Source organism: Sorex araneus, chromosome X (assembly GCF_027595985.1).
Source record: "Sorex araneus isolate mSorAra2 chromosome X, mSorAra2.pri, whole genome shotgun sequence".
Taxonomy (NCBI): Eukaryota; Metazoa; Chordata; class Mammalia; order Eulipotyphla; family Soricidae; genus Sorex; species Sorex araneus.
Window position 1 is genome coordinate 154,864,346 of NC_073313.1, and position 17,584 is coordinate 154,881,929.

General features: G+C 43.3%; 1 gene segment (V, D, J or C); it reads right to left on the reverse strand.

The window, feature by feature from the left end:
- Positions 1-16,523: 16,523 nt before the first annotated feature.
- Positions 16,524-17,187, reverse strand: LOC105943482 (immunoglobulin heavy variable 3-23-like). The segment is given in 2 exon segments: positions 16,524-17,041; positions 17,142-17,187. Coding segments are annotated over 2 exon segments (564 nt in total).
- Between the last annotated feature and the right edge of the window lie 397 nt (positions 17,188-17,584).

Here is a 17,584-nt window from a genome sequence, read left to right on the forward strand (position 1 = left end):
CTACTCATCTTCAGTTCAACATTGAGAATTGTTAGAGAATTAGCGTTTCTCTAATAAAAATTATTTTCTAAGCTCTATGACCAAGTTGATCACAGTAATCTCACTAAAGATGAAGAAGTGAGACCCCCTTCAGTAGGGGTTGGTCAGAAGCCCAGGAGAATCCTGTGGTTCTTCCCTCACTGAGATTGAACCTGCGGGTGTGATGCTGCATCCAGGGAAATTCGCAGAATCAAGGAGAATTTGTACAGCACCCGGTTATTCTGAGGATTGCTTGGTGGTTTATGGAAAATTCTGCAGAGCAATAGATGCCCATGATGCTTATAAACAGGTACATGGCTTTAAGAGTTTAATGTGTGACGGGGAAGAACTAGGAAGTTAGAGGGTCACTTAGTTCCGGGGGCATGATCCCTGAAGTGTATCTTTGCTCTCAAGGTCTGCTAGATCTTCAATCATGAAAGTCCATCCCTCACGACTATTGAAAATAATTGTGTTAAAGCTCTGATCTCGTGACGCCACCTTCTCCTACAAAAGTGCTAGGAGCACAGTCCTCACACTGATGTATCTGTGAATTGCTAACTCACTAGAATTTTATAGATGAGGTCCACGTGGGAGGGTGAGGTCAGGTCAGGACCAAGGACAATTTCCACCCAATCCCATCCTTGTATGAGAGCCCAAGGATAGGCCCCTTTCCTAGAGCTACACCAAGAGACCAATGAGACACTTCTTATCTCTATGAAAACGGGGTTCCAAGCACCACCTTAAACTTAAGATTTTATCAATCTCTTTGCTTGATTTTCATGCCATTACATTACATAGATATTTTTTTCTCATTCTTGATCCATTTTATCGGTGTTCCATGCCTTCAGATGTAAATTAAATAAAATATTTTGTTTATAATAATTTCATTGTAAGTATTCTAGATTTTAATTAGTAATATCCTACAGATACTGAAAGAAACATTAGAAATGAAAGTCCAGATCATTCATTTTGTTTTTTCTCATTAGTAGACACTGTCACAAAATAGATAGACTTTAAAATTATTTGAGGGAATGAAGAAATTATGCAGTTTGCTGCAACATGGGTGGAACCATAATATATCATGTTAAATGAAGTAAGCCAGGAGAACTATGAACACATGGGGACATTTTTATATGTGGTGTTTCTGTCAGCTGGATGAGGGAATGCAGTGATTTAAAGGGTGGATTTAAAGGATTGGTCCCAGAGTTTGAAGGGGAAGGGAGAGGAGATAGATAAACAGCAATGTGGGCGCGTGCTAGGGGGCTCAGGGACACGGGTGGTGTCAAGGAACGATGAGCTGATATCCCAGCCACAGAGTCACAACACGGACCCCAGACCTGGGCATGTTGTCCCTCCCCTTCTCTGCCCCTGAGCAAAGAATCTGGTTCCTGTCCTTCAGGGCACACGGCACGGTGTGGAGGGACAGTGGGGTCAGCTCTCAAGACAGGACAGGGTCCTGTGAAGATCTGGAGCAGGACAGGCAACTGCAGTGAGGAACTGCATGGCGGGCAGAGAATGGGACGTGGTCAGCAGGCCCTGCAGAGGGTCAGCACACACCTACTGGGAACTAGCCCCAGGGGAATGAAGCTGAAGCAGGGTCACCGCCAGGACTAAGGAAACAAGACAGACACACGAGAGAGAGAAGCACCGGACCGGGGGCTCACAGGCTTGTGGACTGAGAGTCCTGACTCGCCCCTTCTCACTGCTCTACACCAACGGTCATCAGAAGCGCAGGGGCGGCTACTACAGACATTCACCTGCTTACCTGACCAGGGAAGCTGGTCCCTGTCAAAGGGTCTATCTCAGGGGTATTTCTTCTGGGAGAAGAAGCATAAAGCGTTTTTATGTGGACCCTGCCCACAGACCTCACCCCCTCCTAAGTCACAATCTATATTTTCCATCTTACCTTCTAGAAAGCACCCATAGGACTTAACTCTTTGTTTCCCAGTGTTGTCAGAAATCTCCCTGGGGTGACTAACAACACTGGGAAACCGTGTCTCCAAGACTGTGACAGGTGGGTAGAAGCTGTGCTGGGCCGTGTGACTCCATGAGTTTGAGCTCTGCACCCCTGGAGTGGGGGTGGGGGCTTGTGTGCAGCCCAGTCTAGGAGTTCTGAGCCTCAGGTCTGATGGAAGCTGGTACCAGATGCCTCTTTTCAAGGTAGCCTCTGGGTGGACACGGCTTCTCTCAAGCCCTAGATTGTGGAAGATTGAAGTGGCAATGAGGGAAGTTTTGGGGTGCCATGTGCTGAGGTGGTTCCTCTGGCTTTCGCATGTGATGGACAGTGATCGGCAGGGGAGCAAGGGCGAGAAAAGGCTCCAAGAGGGGTCAGAGGTCAATTCTACCCTGGTACTGTGGGTGGGCAGGGAGTGTGGGGACAGATGTTGCTGGTGGACTGTGTGAGACTTATGCATTTGTGTGTGGATATATGTCCTTGATATCAATTTTGAGCAAGTGATAAATTGTGATTATTTATTCCCATGTTACAAGGCATGGACAAAATTAATGTCTCACTCAATACATGTCCCAGGAATATTGGTCAAATGGTGAGATGAGACCTCAGGTAAACTCTTCTGGGATGCATGACCCTGGGGTGGAGGGAGCAGCACCTGAGGCCTCGCTCTAGATCCTGTCTGGTGGTCCATGCCACAGTGTGTCTGTGCTTGGGTAATGACCTTCCCCTGAGCTGGGCTGAGATGTCCCCAACATCAAGACTGCACAGACCCTGACACTGACCATTTCCTTACTACCACATTGCCAAAAACCAATGCCTGGGGACCTCCAGGAATCAATACCAGGGAACTACTATGTTAGTACAGCCTGACCTGTAACTAAGGAACAACCACTTATTGGGAAAAATATCAAAGTACCTTTTGAAGGTTGCAGAACAATGCCCAGAGGAATTGCCATCAGAGCCCACATCCAATTTCATTAAATTTTGCATTCTTTGCTATTCCCCCACTCTGCCCACTTCCTCATATAATCAACTATAAAAAGCTATCTTAAGAGAATTAAAACAGGAGATTGCTCCCATTCTTCTTGTGTCTATCTCATTCTTCTTGTGTCTATCTCCTTTTCACTCTCGCACCCTATCCAGGACACCCACGTTGACCAATTTCCACGGGACAGGACACCACATGATAGGAGAAATGTGACCATGGTCCCTTTCATAGAGGGTCCTCTCCTCCACTGTCCCTTGAACAATGGCAGGATTCCAGCTCAGGACTATGGAGATACAAACATGCACAGAGGGGCAGGGCTCCAAAAAACTCCAGAAAGGGGTCTGGACCACACCAGGATTTCAGCTCAGAGAAAAGGATTTCTTGCAGAGACACAGAATTTCAAACAAAATGTGAAACATTGTGAGTCTGCCATGGGTACATCTTCAGTTCAGGAATCAGCAATGACACCAACCCAAACTTCTACGTGATTCTTCCTGTACCATCTGTGGTGCTCCACACAAAATCCTAGAAGAAAATATGAGTGAGGCCCCGCTTCCCACCGCCTGGACTCCCCGAGACCTTCCAGCCGCCCCAGCCCGTGTCCTCTGCGCCCCGGCTCCTCCCCGGGCCCCCTAACTGCGGCCCGCCCTCGCAGGAAGACACTGGGGGCGTGTTTGTATCTTAGTGGGCGTGGTCTAAAAGTGGGCGTGGTCTAAAAGTGGGCGTGGCCTACTCTCAAACCTGCGCCCGCTAACGTGGCCGCAGTTATTCATTCTTACCTCAGCTCACACGGTACTTGTACTTTTTTGAAAATTCACTTTTGCGATCTCAAACATGCAAAATAGCCATTAGTTTATTCTGACACTATAAAAGCTGTCAGTTAATAAGGGAACTTTAGCACGATCAGAAAACCTTCTTTCCACAAGAAGAAAAAGGAATAAATAACTACAAAGCTCCAACTCTATACTTCCGTAACAATATGAAGAAGCAGCGAAAATCCCCTCCGAGAAGAGAGGGGGAAGAAAAGATACCAGAAACCTCAACAGGGGCTTCTCACATCTACGACCTCTCAGATAAACAATTCAGAGAGGAAATCTGGAGGAGAGTCGACCTACTCCAAGCAAATATGGAACAGACATCCAATAAATTAAGGGAGGAGATGAATGAAGCGCTGGAACGGTCTACCAAGAAAATACAGGAAGAAATGAGAGCAGAAATGAGAGCAGAAATTTCAAACCTTCGAACGGAAGTCTCACAAATAAAGGAATCGGTAGATGAAATAAAAATCTCACTAGATGCCCTCAACAGTAGAATGACTACAGCCGAAGACAGAATCAGTGATCTGGAAGGTGAGCTGCAGAAAGCTTATAGACAACAACAAATCATGGCCAAAGACCTCAAAATGGCTATAGAGCGAATCAGAGCCCTGGGGGATGACTTCAAGAGAAACAACATAAGAATCATTGGAGTACCAGAACCGCAGGGAAGCAACCCCAATGAAAAAAACACAGTCAAAGATATCATTGCTAAGAAATTCCCAGAGCTGGAGAAGGCAGGCATCCAGATACAAGGAGTCCGAAGAGTACCAGCAAAAAGAGACCCGAATAAAAAGACCCCAAGGCATATCATAGTCAGAATGACGGATACCATGGATAGAGACACAATTCTGCAAGCAGCAAGGGCAAGGAAGGAAATCACATACAAAGGAGCACCCCTCAGATTTACTGCCGATCTGTCAGAAGAAACCCTCCGAGCCCGAAGACAATGGTGGGACATAGTGAAAAAACTCAACGAAATGAATGCCTCGCCAAGAATACTTTATCCGGCTAAACTCTCACTCAAACTCGAAGGAACCATACGCTACTTCTCGGATAAACAACAGCTCAGGTCCTTCATAGACTCAAAACCAATCTTGAAAGAAGGTCTAAATGGGCTACTGTAAGACAAGGAGGAGCCCCATAAGAACAACAAATACCACAGAAAGATGACACAAAACCACATCACAATAATCTCTCTCAATGTCAATGGCCTAAATGCACCTATCAAGAGACACAGAGTGGCTAAATGGATCCGGAAATTAAACCCAACATTCTGTTGCCTGCAAGAAGCACACCTGAACAAACAGAGTAAACATAGACTCAAAGTCAAAGGATGGAAAACAATCCTCCAAGCAAACAACCCCCTTAAAAAAGCTGGAGTGGCCATCCTGGTATCCGACAACATAGATTTCAGGATGAAAAAGATCAAAAGGGACAGCGAAGGTCATTTTCTGTTTATCAAGGGATATGTACAACAGGAAGAAATCACACTCTTAAACGTATATGCTCCTAACGAACGACCGGCTAAATATTTAAAACAACTCCTAACAGACTTCAAAGAGGACATCACTAACAGCACAATTGTAGTCGGAGACTTCAATACGGCCTTATCGCCTCTAGATAGATCCACAAGAACAAAACTCAACAAGGAAACACTGACTCTGAAAGAAGAAATTGAAGAGAGAGGCCTAATAGACCTATACAGGGCCTTACACCCCAAAAAGAAAGAATACACATTCTTTTCCAGTGCACATGGAACATTTTCTAAAATAGACCATGTACTGGGCCCGAGAACATACCTCAATAGAATCGGAAAAATAGAAATTGTATCAACCATCTTTTCAGACCACGATGCGCTGAAGATAGAAGCTAACCACTCACAAACACGGAAAATCAAATCAAACACCTGGAAATTAAACAATTCAATGTTGAACAATGAGTGGGTCAGGAAGGAAATCAAGGAAGAAATCAAAAGATACTTAGAAACAAATGAGAATGAAGACACGAGCTACCAAAACCTATGGGACGCAGCTAAAGCCGTGTTAAGGGGAAAATTTATAGCTCTCCAAGCATTCCTCAGGAAGGAAGAAAGGACCCACATAGATAGCTTGACTTCACGACTCAGGACCTTAGAAAAAGACCAGAAAAAGGATCCCAAACCAGACAGAAGGAAATAAATAATAAAAATTAGAGCAGAAATTAATGACATCGACACCAAAAAAACAATCCGAAAGATCAATGAAACAAAGAGTTGGTTCTTTGAGAAAATAAATAAGATTGATAAACCGCTAGCAAGACTCACAAAGAAAGAAAGAGAGAAAACTCTAATAAATCGAATCAGAAATGAAAAGGGGGGCATCATAACAGAAACCAGTGAGATTCAAAAGATCATTAGAGACTACTTTGAAGGTCTTTACGCCACAAAAAAGGAGAACCTAAAAGAAATGGATGGATTCCTTGATTCCTACAATCTCCCAACACTGAAGAAAGAAGACCTGGAATACCTGAATAGACCCATCAATGTTGAGGAAATTGAAACGGTAATCAAAAACCTCCCCAAAATCAAAAGCCCAGGCCCAGATGGTTTCACTGGCGAATTCTTCCAAACATTTAAAGAAGACCTATTGCCTGTTTTCCTCAAACTTTTCCAGGAAATTGAAAAAACAGGAACTCTCCCAAACAGTTTCTATGAAGCACATAACTCCCTAATACCAAAAGCAAACAAAGACACCACTAAGAAAGAAAATTACAGACCAATTTCCCTGATGAACACCGATGCGAAGATCCTCAACAAAATACTAGCAAATAGGATCCAACAACTCATCAAAAAGATCATACATCACGACCAAGTGGGATTCATCCCAGGGATGGAAGGATGGTTTAACATTCGGAAATCAATCAACATAATCCAGCATATCAACAAAAGTAAAGACAAAAACCATATGATCATATCAATAGATGCAGAGAAAGCATTTGACAAGATCCAACATCCTTTCATGATGAAAACCCTCGCCAAAATGGGGTTTGGAGGAACTTTCCTCAAGATAGTCGAAGCCATCTATCACAAGCCTACGGCAAGCATTATCCTCAATGGGGAAAAACTAAGGGCCTTTCCTCTGAGATCGGGCACAAGACAAGGATGCCCACTCTCACCAGTCCTCTTCAATATAGTACTGGAAGTACTTGCGATAGCTATTAGACAAGAAAAAGAGATTAAGGGCATCCAGATAGGAAAGGAAGAAATCAAACTCTCACTATTTGCAGACGACATGATACTATATCTAGAGAAGCCTAAAACCTCTACTAAGAAACTCTTAGAAACAATAGACTTATACAGTAAAGTTGCAGGCTACAAAATCAATACCCAAAAATCCATGGCCTTCATATATACAAACAATGAGGCAGAGGAAAGGGACATGAAAAAAGCAATCCCATTCACAATCGTGCCCCAGAAAATCAAGTACCTCGGAATCAGCTTAACCAAGGAAGTAAAAGACCTTTACAAAGAAAACTACAAAACGCTACTCCATGAAATCAAAGAGGACATGAGGAAATGGAAACATATACCCTGCTCGTGGATAGGGAGAATCAATGTTGTCAAAATGGCAATACTCCCTAAAGCATTATACAGATTCAATGCGATCCCTATAAGTATACCCATGACATTCTTCAAAGAAATGGATCAAGCAATCCTAAATTTCATATGGAATAACAAACGTCCAAGGATAGCTAAAACAATTCTTGGGAAAAAGATGATGGGAGGCATCACCCTCCCCAACCTCAATCTTTACTACAAAGCAGTAACAATTAAAACAGCATGGTACTGGAACAAAGGCAGAGCCGTAGACCAATGGAACAGGGTGGAATATCCCTACACACAACCCCAAATGTATGATCATCTAATCTTTGATAAGGGAGCAAGAGATGTGAAGTGGAGCAAGGAAAGCCTCTTTAACAAATGGTGCTGGCACAACTGGACAACCACATGCAAAAAAATGGGTTTAGACCTTGACCTGACACCATGCACAAAAGTCAGTTCAAAATGGATTAAAGACCTCAACATTAGACCACAAACCATAAGGTACATTGAAGACAAGGTCGGCAAAACCCTCCACGATATTGAAGATAAAGGTATCTTCAAAGGTGACACGGAACTAAGCAATCTAGTAAAAACAGAGATCAACAAATGGGACTACATTAAACTAAAAAGCTTCTGCACCGCAAGAGATGCAGTGACCAGAATACAAAGACTATCCACAGAATGGGAAAGGATATTTACACAATACCCATCAGATAAGGGGTTGATATCAATGGTATATAAAGCACTGGTTGAACTCTACAAGAAGAAAACATCCAACCCCATCAAAAAATGGGGCGAAGAAATGAACAGAAACTTTACCAAGGAAGAAATACGAATGGCCAAAAGGCACATGAAATAGTGCTCTGCATCACTAATCATCAGAGAGATGCAGATCAAAACAACCATGAGATACCACCTCACACCACAGAGATTAGCACACATCCAAAAGAACAAAAGCAACCGCTGTTGGAGAGGATGTGGGGAGAAAGGGACCCTTCTTCACTGCTGGTGGGAATGCCGACTGGTTCAGCCCTTCTGGAAAACAATTTGGACGATTCTCAAAAAATTAGATATTGAATTCCCATTTGACCCAGCAATACCACTGCTGGGAATATATCCCAGAGAGGCAAAAAAGTACAATCGAAACAACATCTGCACATGTATTTTCATCGCAGCACTGTTTACAATAGCCAGAATGTGGAAAAAACCCGAATGCCCCAAAACGGATGACTGGTTGAGGAAACTTTGGTACATCTATACAATGGAATACTATGCAGCTGTTAGAAAAAGGAAGTCAAGAATTTTGTAGTTAAGTGGATGGGCATGAAAACTTTCATGCTGAGTGAAATGAGTCAGAAAGAGAGAGACAGACATAGAAAGACTGCACTCATCTATGGTATATAGAATATCAGAGTGGGAGACTAATACCCAAGAACTGTAGAAATAAGTACCAGGAGGTTGACCCCATGGCTTCGAGGCTGGCCTCACGTTCCGGGGAAAGGGCAACTCAGAGAAGCGATCACCAACTACATTGTAGTCGAAGGCCATGTGGGGGAAGGGAGTTGCGGGCTGAATGAGGGCTAGAGACTGAGCACAGCGGCCACTCAACACCTTTATTGCAAACCACAACAGCTAATTAGAGAGAGAGAACAGAAGGGAATGCCCTGCCACAGTGGCAGGGTGGGTAGGGGGGGAGATGGGATTGGGGATGGTGGGAGGGACGCTGGGTTTACGGGTGGTGGAGAATGGGCACTGGTGAAGGAATGGGTTCCCGAACTTTGTATGAGGGAAGTATAAGCACAAAAGTGTATAAATCTGTAACTGTACCCTCACGGTGATTCTCTAATTAAAAATAAATAAATTATTTAAAAAAAAAAGAAAATATGAGTGACACCAGGTGTTCTAGAGAGAGGTGGCCTTCATCTTGCCTGTTTATGACAGACAAAGAGAGATCCTGAGTCTTTCCCTCAAATGAAGCCTGGCCCTGTGAGCCCCATTTTGTGTCTCAGACCCTGACTGTGTGAGGAGGAAGTCTGGAGGATCAGAGTCCCTGTCATCTCCTCACCCAGCACAGCTGCCTCTCCCTCAGTTTTCTGACACACTCAGGATGTGGTTGTCACACTGTGTCTTGCACATTAATATATGGCCGTGTCCTCAGTGCTCAGCCTGCTCAGTTCCATGTAGGCTGTGTCCTTGGACTTGTCTACAGTGAGTGTGAGTCTGCCCTGGAACTTCTGTGTGTAGTTTGTATTACCATTGTCAGGGTATATGTAACCCATCCACTCGAGCCCTTGTCCCGGGGCCTGCCGCACCTACTGCATCCAGTAGCCGATTAAGGTGTATCCGTATTCCTTGCAGGAGATCTTCACTTATGTCCCAGGTTTTCCCACCTCAGCCCCTGACTGCACCAGCTGTACCTGGGAGTTCACACCTGTGGACAGCAGACAGGAGTGGGTGGACTCCACTTGACTGGCCCCGTTCCCTCAGCCCAAGGAATTGGGACGCTTACCTGCAGCCACTGCCACCAGGAAGAGAATTCTCCAGGTCCAGTCCATGGTGGGGACCATCACTCAGGGGCTTCTGAAGCTGTGGGTGTGGCTGCTGTGTGAGGTTGTCAGGACACAGACACATCTGTATTTAACTCAGTGTCCCTCGTGATATTTGCATATTCATGAGGAGGTACAATTCATAGCTGAAGGCCTGGTCCAACCTGAGAAGGGACTGGTGCAAGCTACCAGGTCCATCTTCAAGGGGTGTGAAGACGTCCACGGTTTGATCCTTGTTTGAGGAGATGAGACCTGCCCTGTCCCAAGACTCTGTGCACACAGTGCTCCCCCTGCAGAGGGCCAAACCCTTTCAGGACCTTCCCGTGGGGGTCCCCACATCTGTATGGCCTGGAGACATATGGACACATCTGGGCTCTGAAGTTATTTCTGGGATCCTGTAACTCCCCCAGGGATACTACAGCAAGACTACAAAATTATCCTAATGCTCCAGTGGTTTCCATTGGAGTTATTAAGTCCAAAAACACCACCTGAACACAGGTTTAACTGTCTACCAATAAATGTTCCTCCCCAACAATATGTATGCACAACTTAACGTTCTGTGTCCTGTACTTAATTTAATTCTTTTTTTGTAAGAGCGCAAAATTTAGTTTTTATTTTTTTAAACTCATTATTTTTCTTTTTCTCGAATCACTGTGTGATACAACCTTAAAAAACTGTTCATGATTCGATTTCAGTCATACAGTATTCCTGTTTCTGAAGAAAAATCCCTCTCACCTCTGAACCCACTTCAGGCCTGCAAGTTTCTGATCCTGGGACTTGGCGCCCCCTGCAGCCTGTTCCCACCCTGCAGGGAGAGCCTCTGGGCTCTCAGGACCTTTAACCTCTTGGTGTCTCTAATACAGGATTGAATCCTGGGACTTCCCTTCAGAAGCCTTGTTCACAAGTAATATTATTTTATGGGACTTCTGATTTGGTTTTGAGCCTCACCTGGCAGTTCTGAGGACTTACTCCTGCCTCTGTGCTCAGGAATCGCTCAGGTCATGCATCCTAGTTAAAAATTAGAAAATCAAATAGTTTTATATATATATATGTATACATATACATATATAAAACAATTACAAGGTGACACTGTGTGTTCTTTGATGAAATTATGTAAAAGGGATACAATCAATATTTCACTCAAAAATGATATAAACTATCAATCTAATAGAGGATTTAAATATATAACTACAGACTTAAAATATATCATATTGATTTTGCTATAATATTGGAGACTTCAAAAACCATATATGAGTCAAACACTGCTGCCAACATATTTATTACATATCAGTATTATTCTAACAAATATAAGTAAGCACAAAATGAGTAGGATAAAATAAATAAAGATTCATGACACATATTACTTAACTCTAAATTTTTTCAGTGATACAAAGTAATATTATTTAAAGAAATTTACTTAGAGTAATGTGAGGGGAGAGAAAGAGAGAGCCGTGTTCATGAGAACACATGGGCTTCTCCAAATGGGAAAAATCCTTGAGTTCTGATTTCTGGTCAGACGTGTTAGAGGTCTGGAAACATCTTTCCACCCAGCACAAGTGAAAACCTGAGCAACTGAAACTCAGAGAGACTGAAACTTTCAGTCTCTCTGTGAACAATAGGAATAGACAGATGAAGAGAGAAGCAAACTATTATCATTATCACTGTCATCCCAGTGATCTTCGATTTTCTCAAGCCAGTAATATCTCCATTTGTCCCTGTCGCGTGCAAGTGTAGCCCAGTGATATCTGCTTGATCCAGGATAACGAAGAGTCTCAAACTTCATTCAGGGATTTAACGAGGTCTGACCATCTCATAGGTGGGCAGCCATGCAGTTTTTTGATGTCCCATAGAATCCAGTCTGTAACAGCTCTAGTCCAGTGGGCGTCTCTCAGTCGCATTACATGTTGGCCCATCTGAATTTTGACACCTTGGCAAATGAGACAGTGTCCCTGATTCTTGATAGTCGATGGGGGATAGAACTCTGGTTTCCTTCGGTCACTTGAGTGAAACGTGATACTCCAAGCATAGCTCTTTCAATTCCTCTTTGGGATACCCAAATAACATTCTAATCCTGTTTGCATAGGGCCCAGGTGTCTGAGGCATATGTTAGCGCAGGAAGAATGGTGGAATTGTAAAGATGTTCCCGGAACCAGAGGTTCTTTGTCCTCTTAACCACTTCTTCGACGCTCTTGAAGGCATCCCATGCTGCTCTCTTCCTCCTGCACAGTTCTGGCGTCATGTCATTCTTCATGTTGAGTTCCCAACCCAGATACACATAGATGCTGCATTCAGATTTGTTTGTTCCAATTAAAGCAAATGGAATGTTGATAAAATAGCATAATCTAAATAAATTTACCTAGAAATGAAAGCAGAGAGAGAGAAAGAGAGAGAGATGGTACAAGATTGTGACAGGAAGGACAGTCCAAACACAGAATCTGGTCATCATCACTTGAGCCATCCTTCTCCTTTATTGATCCCTAGGTTCATCTCTCTATCTCTATCTCTCTCTTTCTCTCTCCTCTCTCTCTCTATCTCTATCTCTCTCTTTCTCTCTCCTCACTCTCTCATCTACGTATTGCAATATAGATACTGAAAGGTTATTATGTATGTCCTTTTTGCTACTTTCAACACTTCGTTCTTGTCCAGAGTGACCATATCTAACTATTCCTGTCATACTGGTCCTTCACTGTCCTTCGCCCCCCACACAATTGTAGCAAGTTTAAAATAATTGACCTGTCCTTCTGGCACCCATGTTTCCTAGCATTGATTATTAATCTCAGACAAAAGTTTAAATCCCACAGAACAGTGAAATTACTCTACATCTGTCCCTGTCCTGACTCATTTCACTCACCCTGACTCTACATATCCCTTCATTTATAAGTGAATATTCTGATATCATTTTTCCTGGTAGCTTCATGGTATTCCATTGTTAGATATACTCTACTCCAACCAGTTGTCTGTTCTCAGATACTCACATTGTTACATATTTGGCTATTGTGAATACAATATTGTGATGCATTAAAGATGGGCGGGCATATACATTTCCAAATTAATATTTTGTTTCCATTGGGATCAATGTCATATGGAACCTCAATTCTTAGCATATTGGCTAGTATCCAAGTCGTTTTTGAAAGAGGGCAATCGGTTTGATAGTCCTACCAGCAGAGAATGAGGATTGAATGTCCACCAGATCTACGCTAACACAAAATATTTTGGTTCTTTTTGAGATGAGACTTTTCCCCTGGTATGAGGTGATATCTGATTATTGTTTTAATTTGCATTTCTCTGAAAAGAGATGGGGAGAATTTGTTCCAACAGTTCTTTATCTCAATGTCACCTTTAAGGGTGCATCCCTTCCAAACCTCCATTTCAGATGGGGTTTATTTTTTTTGTTAAATTTTACAAGTGATTTATATATGTTTTATTAATACTGCATCAGATAAGGTGCAGGCAGATATTTTCCCCAGTTTTTGGCTTATCTTTTGATTCTGGTCATCATTTCATTTACATTGATTAGGCCATTTAAAACAGAGAGACTGACAACTCAAAGCATGAAAAAGGGAGAAAACTTGGCTACACTTTGATCCCAAAATAATTATATGGGAGGGAAATTGAAACAAGATGACAAAGAACCATGCGTTTAAACTCAGCTCAGAGTAACCACTTGTTGGGCACACAAAACGTTTGTCACGGGCTGACCACAATCACAAACACAAAGTCACCTTCAATGTTGGGTGCACAAACAGCCGAGAGAGTCGGTGGGTCCTCAGGTGAAATTTTGATCAATGTGGGTGGGTTATTGCAGGTTCAGAGTCGGGACACACCTCACACCTCACATGTCTTCACAGCGCAAGGCCTCACGCAACCTCTGTGCACACAGCAAGGTTCTAGGATGTGGTCCCTCCTTCCACAAGCACAAGGCGAAACAAACTTAACTCTGGCCTCACTCCACTGCCTTCTCAGAGAGTCACTAGGGTTCAGCACTTACCCTTCACACTAAGCTGAGCCTCAGGTACTTTCTGTGTCTCCTGGAAACCCAAAAGCATTAACTACTGGAGATGATCATAGTCGTGTTCACGGCAGCACCAAGTACAGTAGCCAAGATACATACACAACACTCAAACGCAGAGTATGTTTCTGTCTGTTTCCTCATTCAGCCATGGAGTCCGTTCTTTCTCTCCTTCAGTTCTGTTTGAAGGACAGTGATCATTGTTCCCTTCCTTTACTCTCTGAGATTCCCAAGTCTCCCTGTCAGTGTTTTCTTCAGGTCAGAGAGCACTGAGAGGATTGTTGCTCTCCGAACACCCACAGCACATCGGAGGTTCTGATGTTCTGACCTGGATTCATATTCATTGCAACAAAAGAATCATTTTTTCATTGCTCTGGTGCTCTTTTGGAGCTAACAGTGTGAGTGCCCTGTGGCTGGACATGGATTTGGTGAAGTTTCTCATTCTACTCAGCTAGGTCTGTGGCTCTAGTTACTTCTGGTAGCCACAAAGCCTGTGGTGTTTTCTCAGTGGGACTGGGAGGGCCAGAGGTCAGTTGACAGGAATAACTGTGGGTTCTGGTGTTAACGGGGCCTCACTGAGACCTGGGATGTCCCCTGGGAAACAGACTTTAAATAACATCATGAAGCTATAGAAATTAACCCGTGAGTTTCAGGAATATAAACTCACAGTACAACTGCATAGAAATGGAAGCCCAGAATAAATCTTTAGATTTTTTATGGTGAAACTTTGGAAAAGGATTCCAGCCTATGGAGTGAAGCAAGGAAAATCTCTTCAACAAATGGTGTTGGGAAAGCAACACCACATACAAAAACAACAATAGAAGATCTAATTAAATCCATATATCACAGCAGATACAGAATATAATTAAAACTGGATTTATGGTTCAGCGTTGACAGCAGAATCCTTAAAATACACAGAGAAAAATCTTGGCCAGTATCTCCATGACACTGATCTTAGAGGGATCATCTATAGTTTCACTCCATTGTCAGAGATAAGATAAAGTAAAATAAATAAATGGGACTAAATCAATTAAAAGATTTTAATGATAATGTAAACAACAATTAAATTAAAATACCCTATTTAATGGGAGAAAATGTGTACCCACTGAAGCTCAGATCTAAGCTATGCTTAGATCCAACACATCGAACCTAATATTTAAGATAATCATAGAATTCACAAAACTCAACATCAGAACAAATCACTCATCACAATATGGTGTGGTAAATAAACAGATTCTTTCCTAATGCAACATTCCAGTGGGCTGTAGGCATATGAAAAGGTGTTTATCAACACTTACTATGAGAGAAATGTTAATATGAAGGACAATGAAACCATCTCTCCCCAGTGATAATGGCGTATATGAAAAATACTGGAAACAAACAGTGTTGGAACATTGTCAAAGGAAAAACTCTTTCTATGTTTGTGGGAACTTATCTATGGAAAACAGTACGATATTTCTCTAAAAAGTGAAAATAGAATTTCCAAATTACAATTGATTCTATTTTTGGAGACTTCAACCTAGCGTGAAAACAGTCATTTGAGAAAATATTTGTAAGCATATGTTCATTGCAGCATTTAGAATAGTTGCCAGGGCATGGAAACAAGCCTAATACTTAATGACAATTTTGTGGATAAGGAATTGTGGTGTTTATATACAGTAGGATACTGTGCAGTTATAAGAAAAGACGTAATATCAATGTTTTCTGCACCATTAATGGAAATAGAGAATATTAATGAAGTTTGTCAGAGGGAGAAGGCCAATTCAGACGATGTCATTCATCTGAGGTACACAGAGAACAGAGCGTCAGGATGGACAGGATCCAGTGATAACGGCCCCTGCATCCTAACAACACTCTAGGGTTCTCGAGAGGAGTCCGGTGGGGGATCAGATTACTGGGAAGAAGAGGCCGAGGACAGGGGCCACAGCAGAGTGTGGGGATCTGTGGGGATTTGGTGCTTGGGGTAGCGCATGGATTTTGTGACCCACAAGCATCAAATTCAGACTATTGTCATCGTGTTCCCTCACTGACAATAAGAAGGAAATGAGAGAAATCTCTCCTTTCTGTGTAAAGGAATGATCATTATGGAAAAAAAAATCGACCACACCTTACCTAGCAGCACATAACAGTCTCTAGTAAACTCAGAATGGAAGAGAAATAAGAATATTTGTAATAGGAGAAAAAATAGTTATTAAAATGTATATAGGTCATATATTAAAGTTTGTTCATATATTTCACCTACAGAGTAAAGAAAGCGCCCCATTTACAGCTTCTCTCCCCTGCCCCTGGAGCAGAGCACTGGAATCCCTGCATCACAGCGCCCCGGGTGGGAACATGCACCCCTGCAGCTCCCCTGTCTCCCTCAGCAGGTTTGTGTCTGGGCTCACAGGGACTTGACCTCACTGTGTCTCTTGCACAATAATACACGGCTGTGTCCTCAGTTACTGAGTTGCTCAGTTATAGGTAACTCCAACAGGGTCATTTTAATTCTACAGGAGAATAATGTGCCCCTCAGGCCCCAGGGAAGTAACATGGTCCTGTCACTGGAAACTTTTCATCAGAAAAGAGAGTGTGATAAAGTCGTTACTGCCCACAGTGGGGATGGAGGACTCAGCCACAACCCACAAGGAGAGTTGGTGTCATCTGAGAGCTTAGGGGCAGGCCAGTCCTGACTTCCACAGAAACACGATTCATCTGGTCATGAGCAACGTTTCCTCGGGGGCGAGTCCTCAGAGTCTCCTGGGGGCCTGCACCCCTGAAGCTCACCCTGCTTCCTCCTGCAGGTGGTTTGTGTCTGGGCCCACAGGGCCTTCCCTTCACTGTGTCTTTCACACAGTAGTACAGGGCCGTGTCCTCCTCCCTCAGGCTGCTCATTTGCAGAGAGAGCGTGTTCTTGCTGTTGTCTCTGGAGATGGTGAATCGGCCCTTCACAGAGTCAGCATAGTATGTACTACCACCACTACTTATGCCTGAGACCCACTCTAGGCCCTTCCCTGGAGCCTGGCGGACCCAGTTCATCCCATAGCTGCCAACATTGAATCCAGAGGCTACACAGGAGAGTGTCAGGGACCGGCCAGGCTGCACCAAGTCTCCCCCAGACTCCACCAGCTGCACCTCACACTGGACCCCTGCAAACACAAATACATCCTGGTCAGAAAACTCTCCTCACACAAAGGACCTGCCCTCCCATCTCTCCCATGCTCTGTGTCTCTGTCGCCTTTGAGTTACCTCCTAACACAGCCACCAGGAGAAGCCAGCTCAGCCCACATGCCATGTTTTTTCTGTCTCACAGAATCCCTGAGTTCCTCTCTCAGAGCCGAGGTTGTGCTCTTTTTATCATCAAAGGGAACAACTCATTTGCATGTCTTCTTTCTGCATATAAAGTTTTGGTTGAGCTGGGAGAGAGTTTGTAGGACTCAGAGCAGGTGTGTTTATATGGGGATGCTGTGACTAGAAAAGATTAGGAACTGAGGGTCACAGCATTCAGTTATTACATACAATAAATTATGCGACACTATTGCAGTTTTGAATACCATTCTTTTTTGTGTATAGTATTACTTTTATTTTGTGATATAAATTGACACAATAAAGCTGTGAATGTTTGCATAATGTGCTCCTATCTGGTACAAGTTGGTCCCAGCATTAGACAAAGGTAATCCACTGAGTCACTC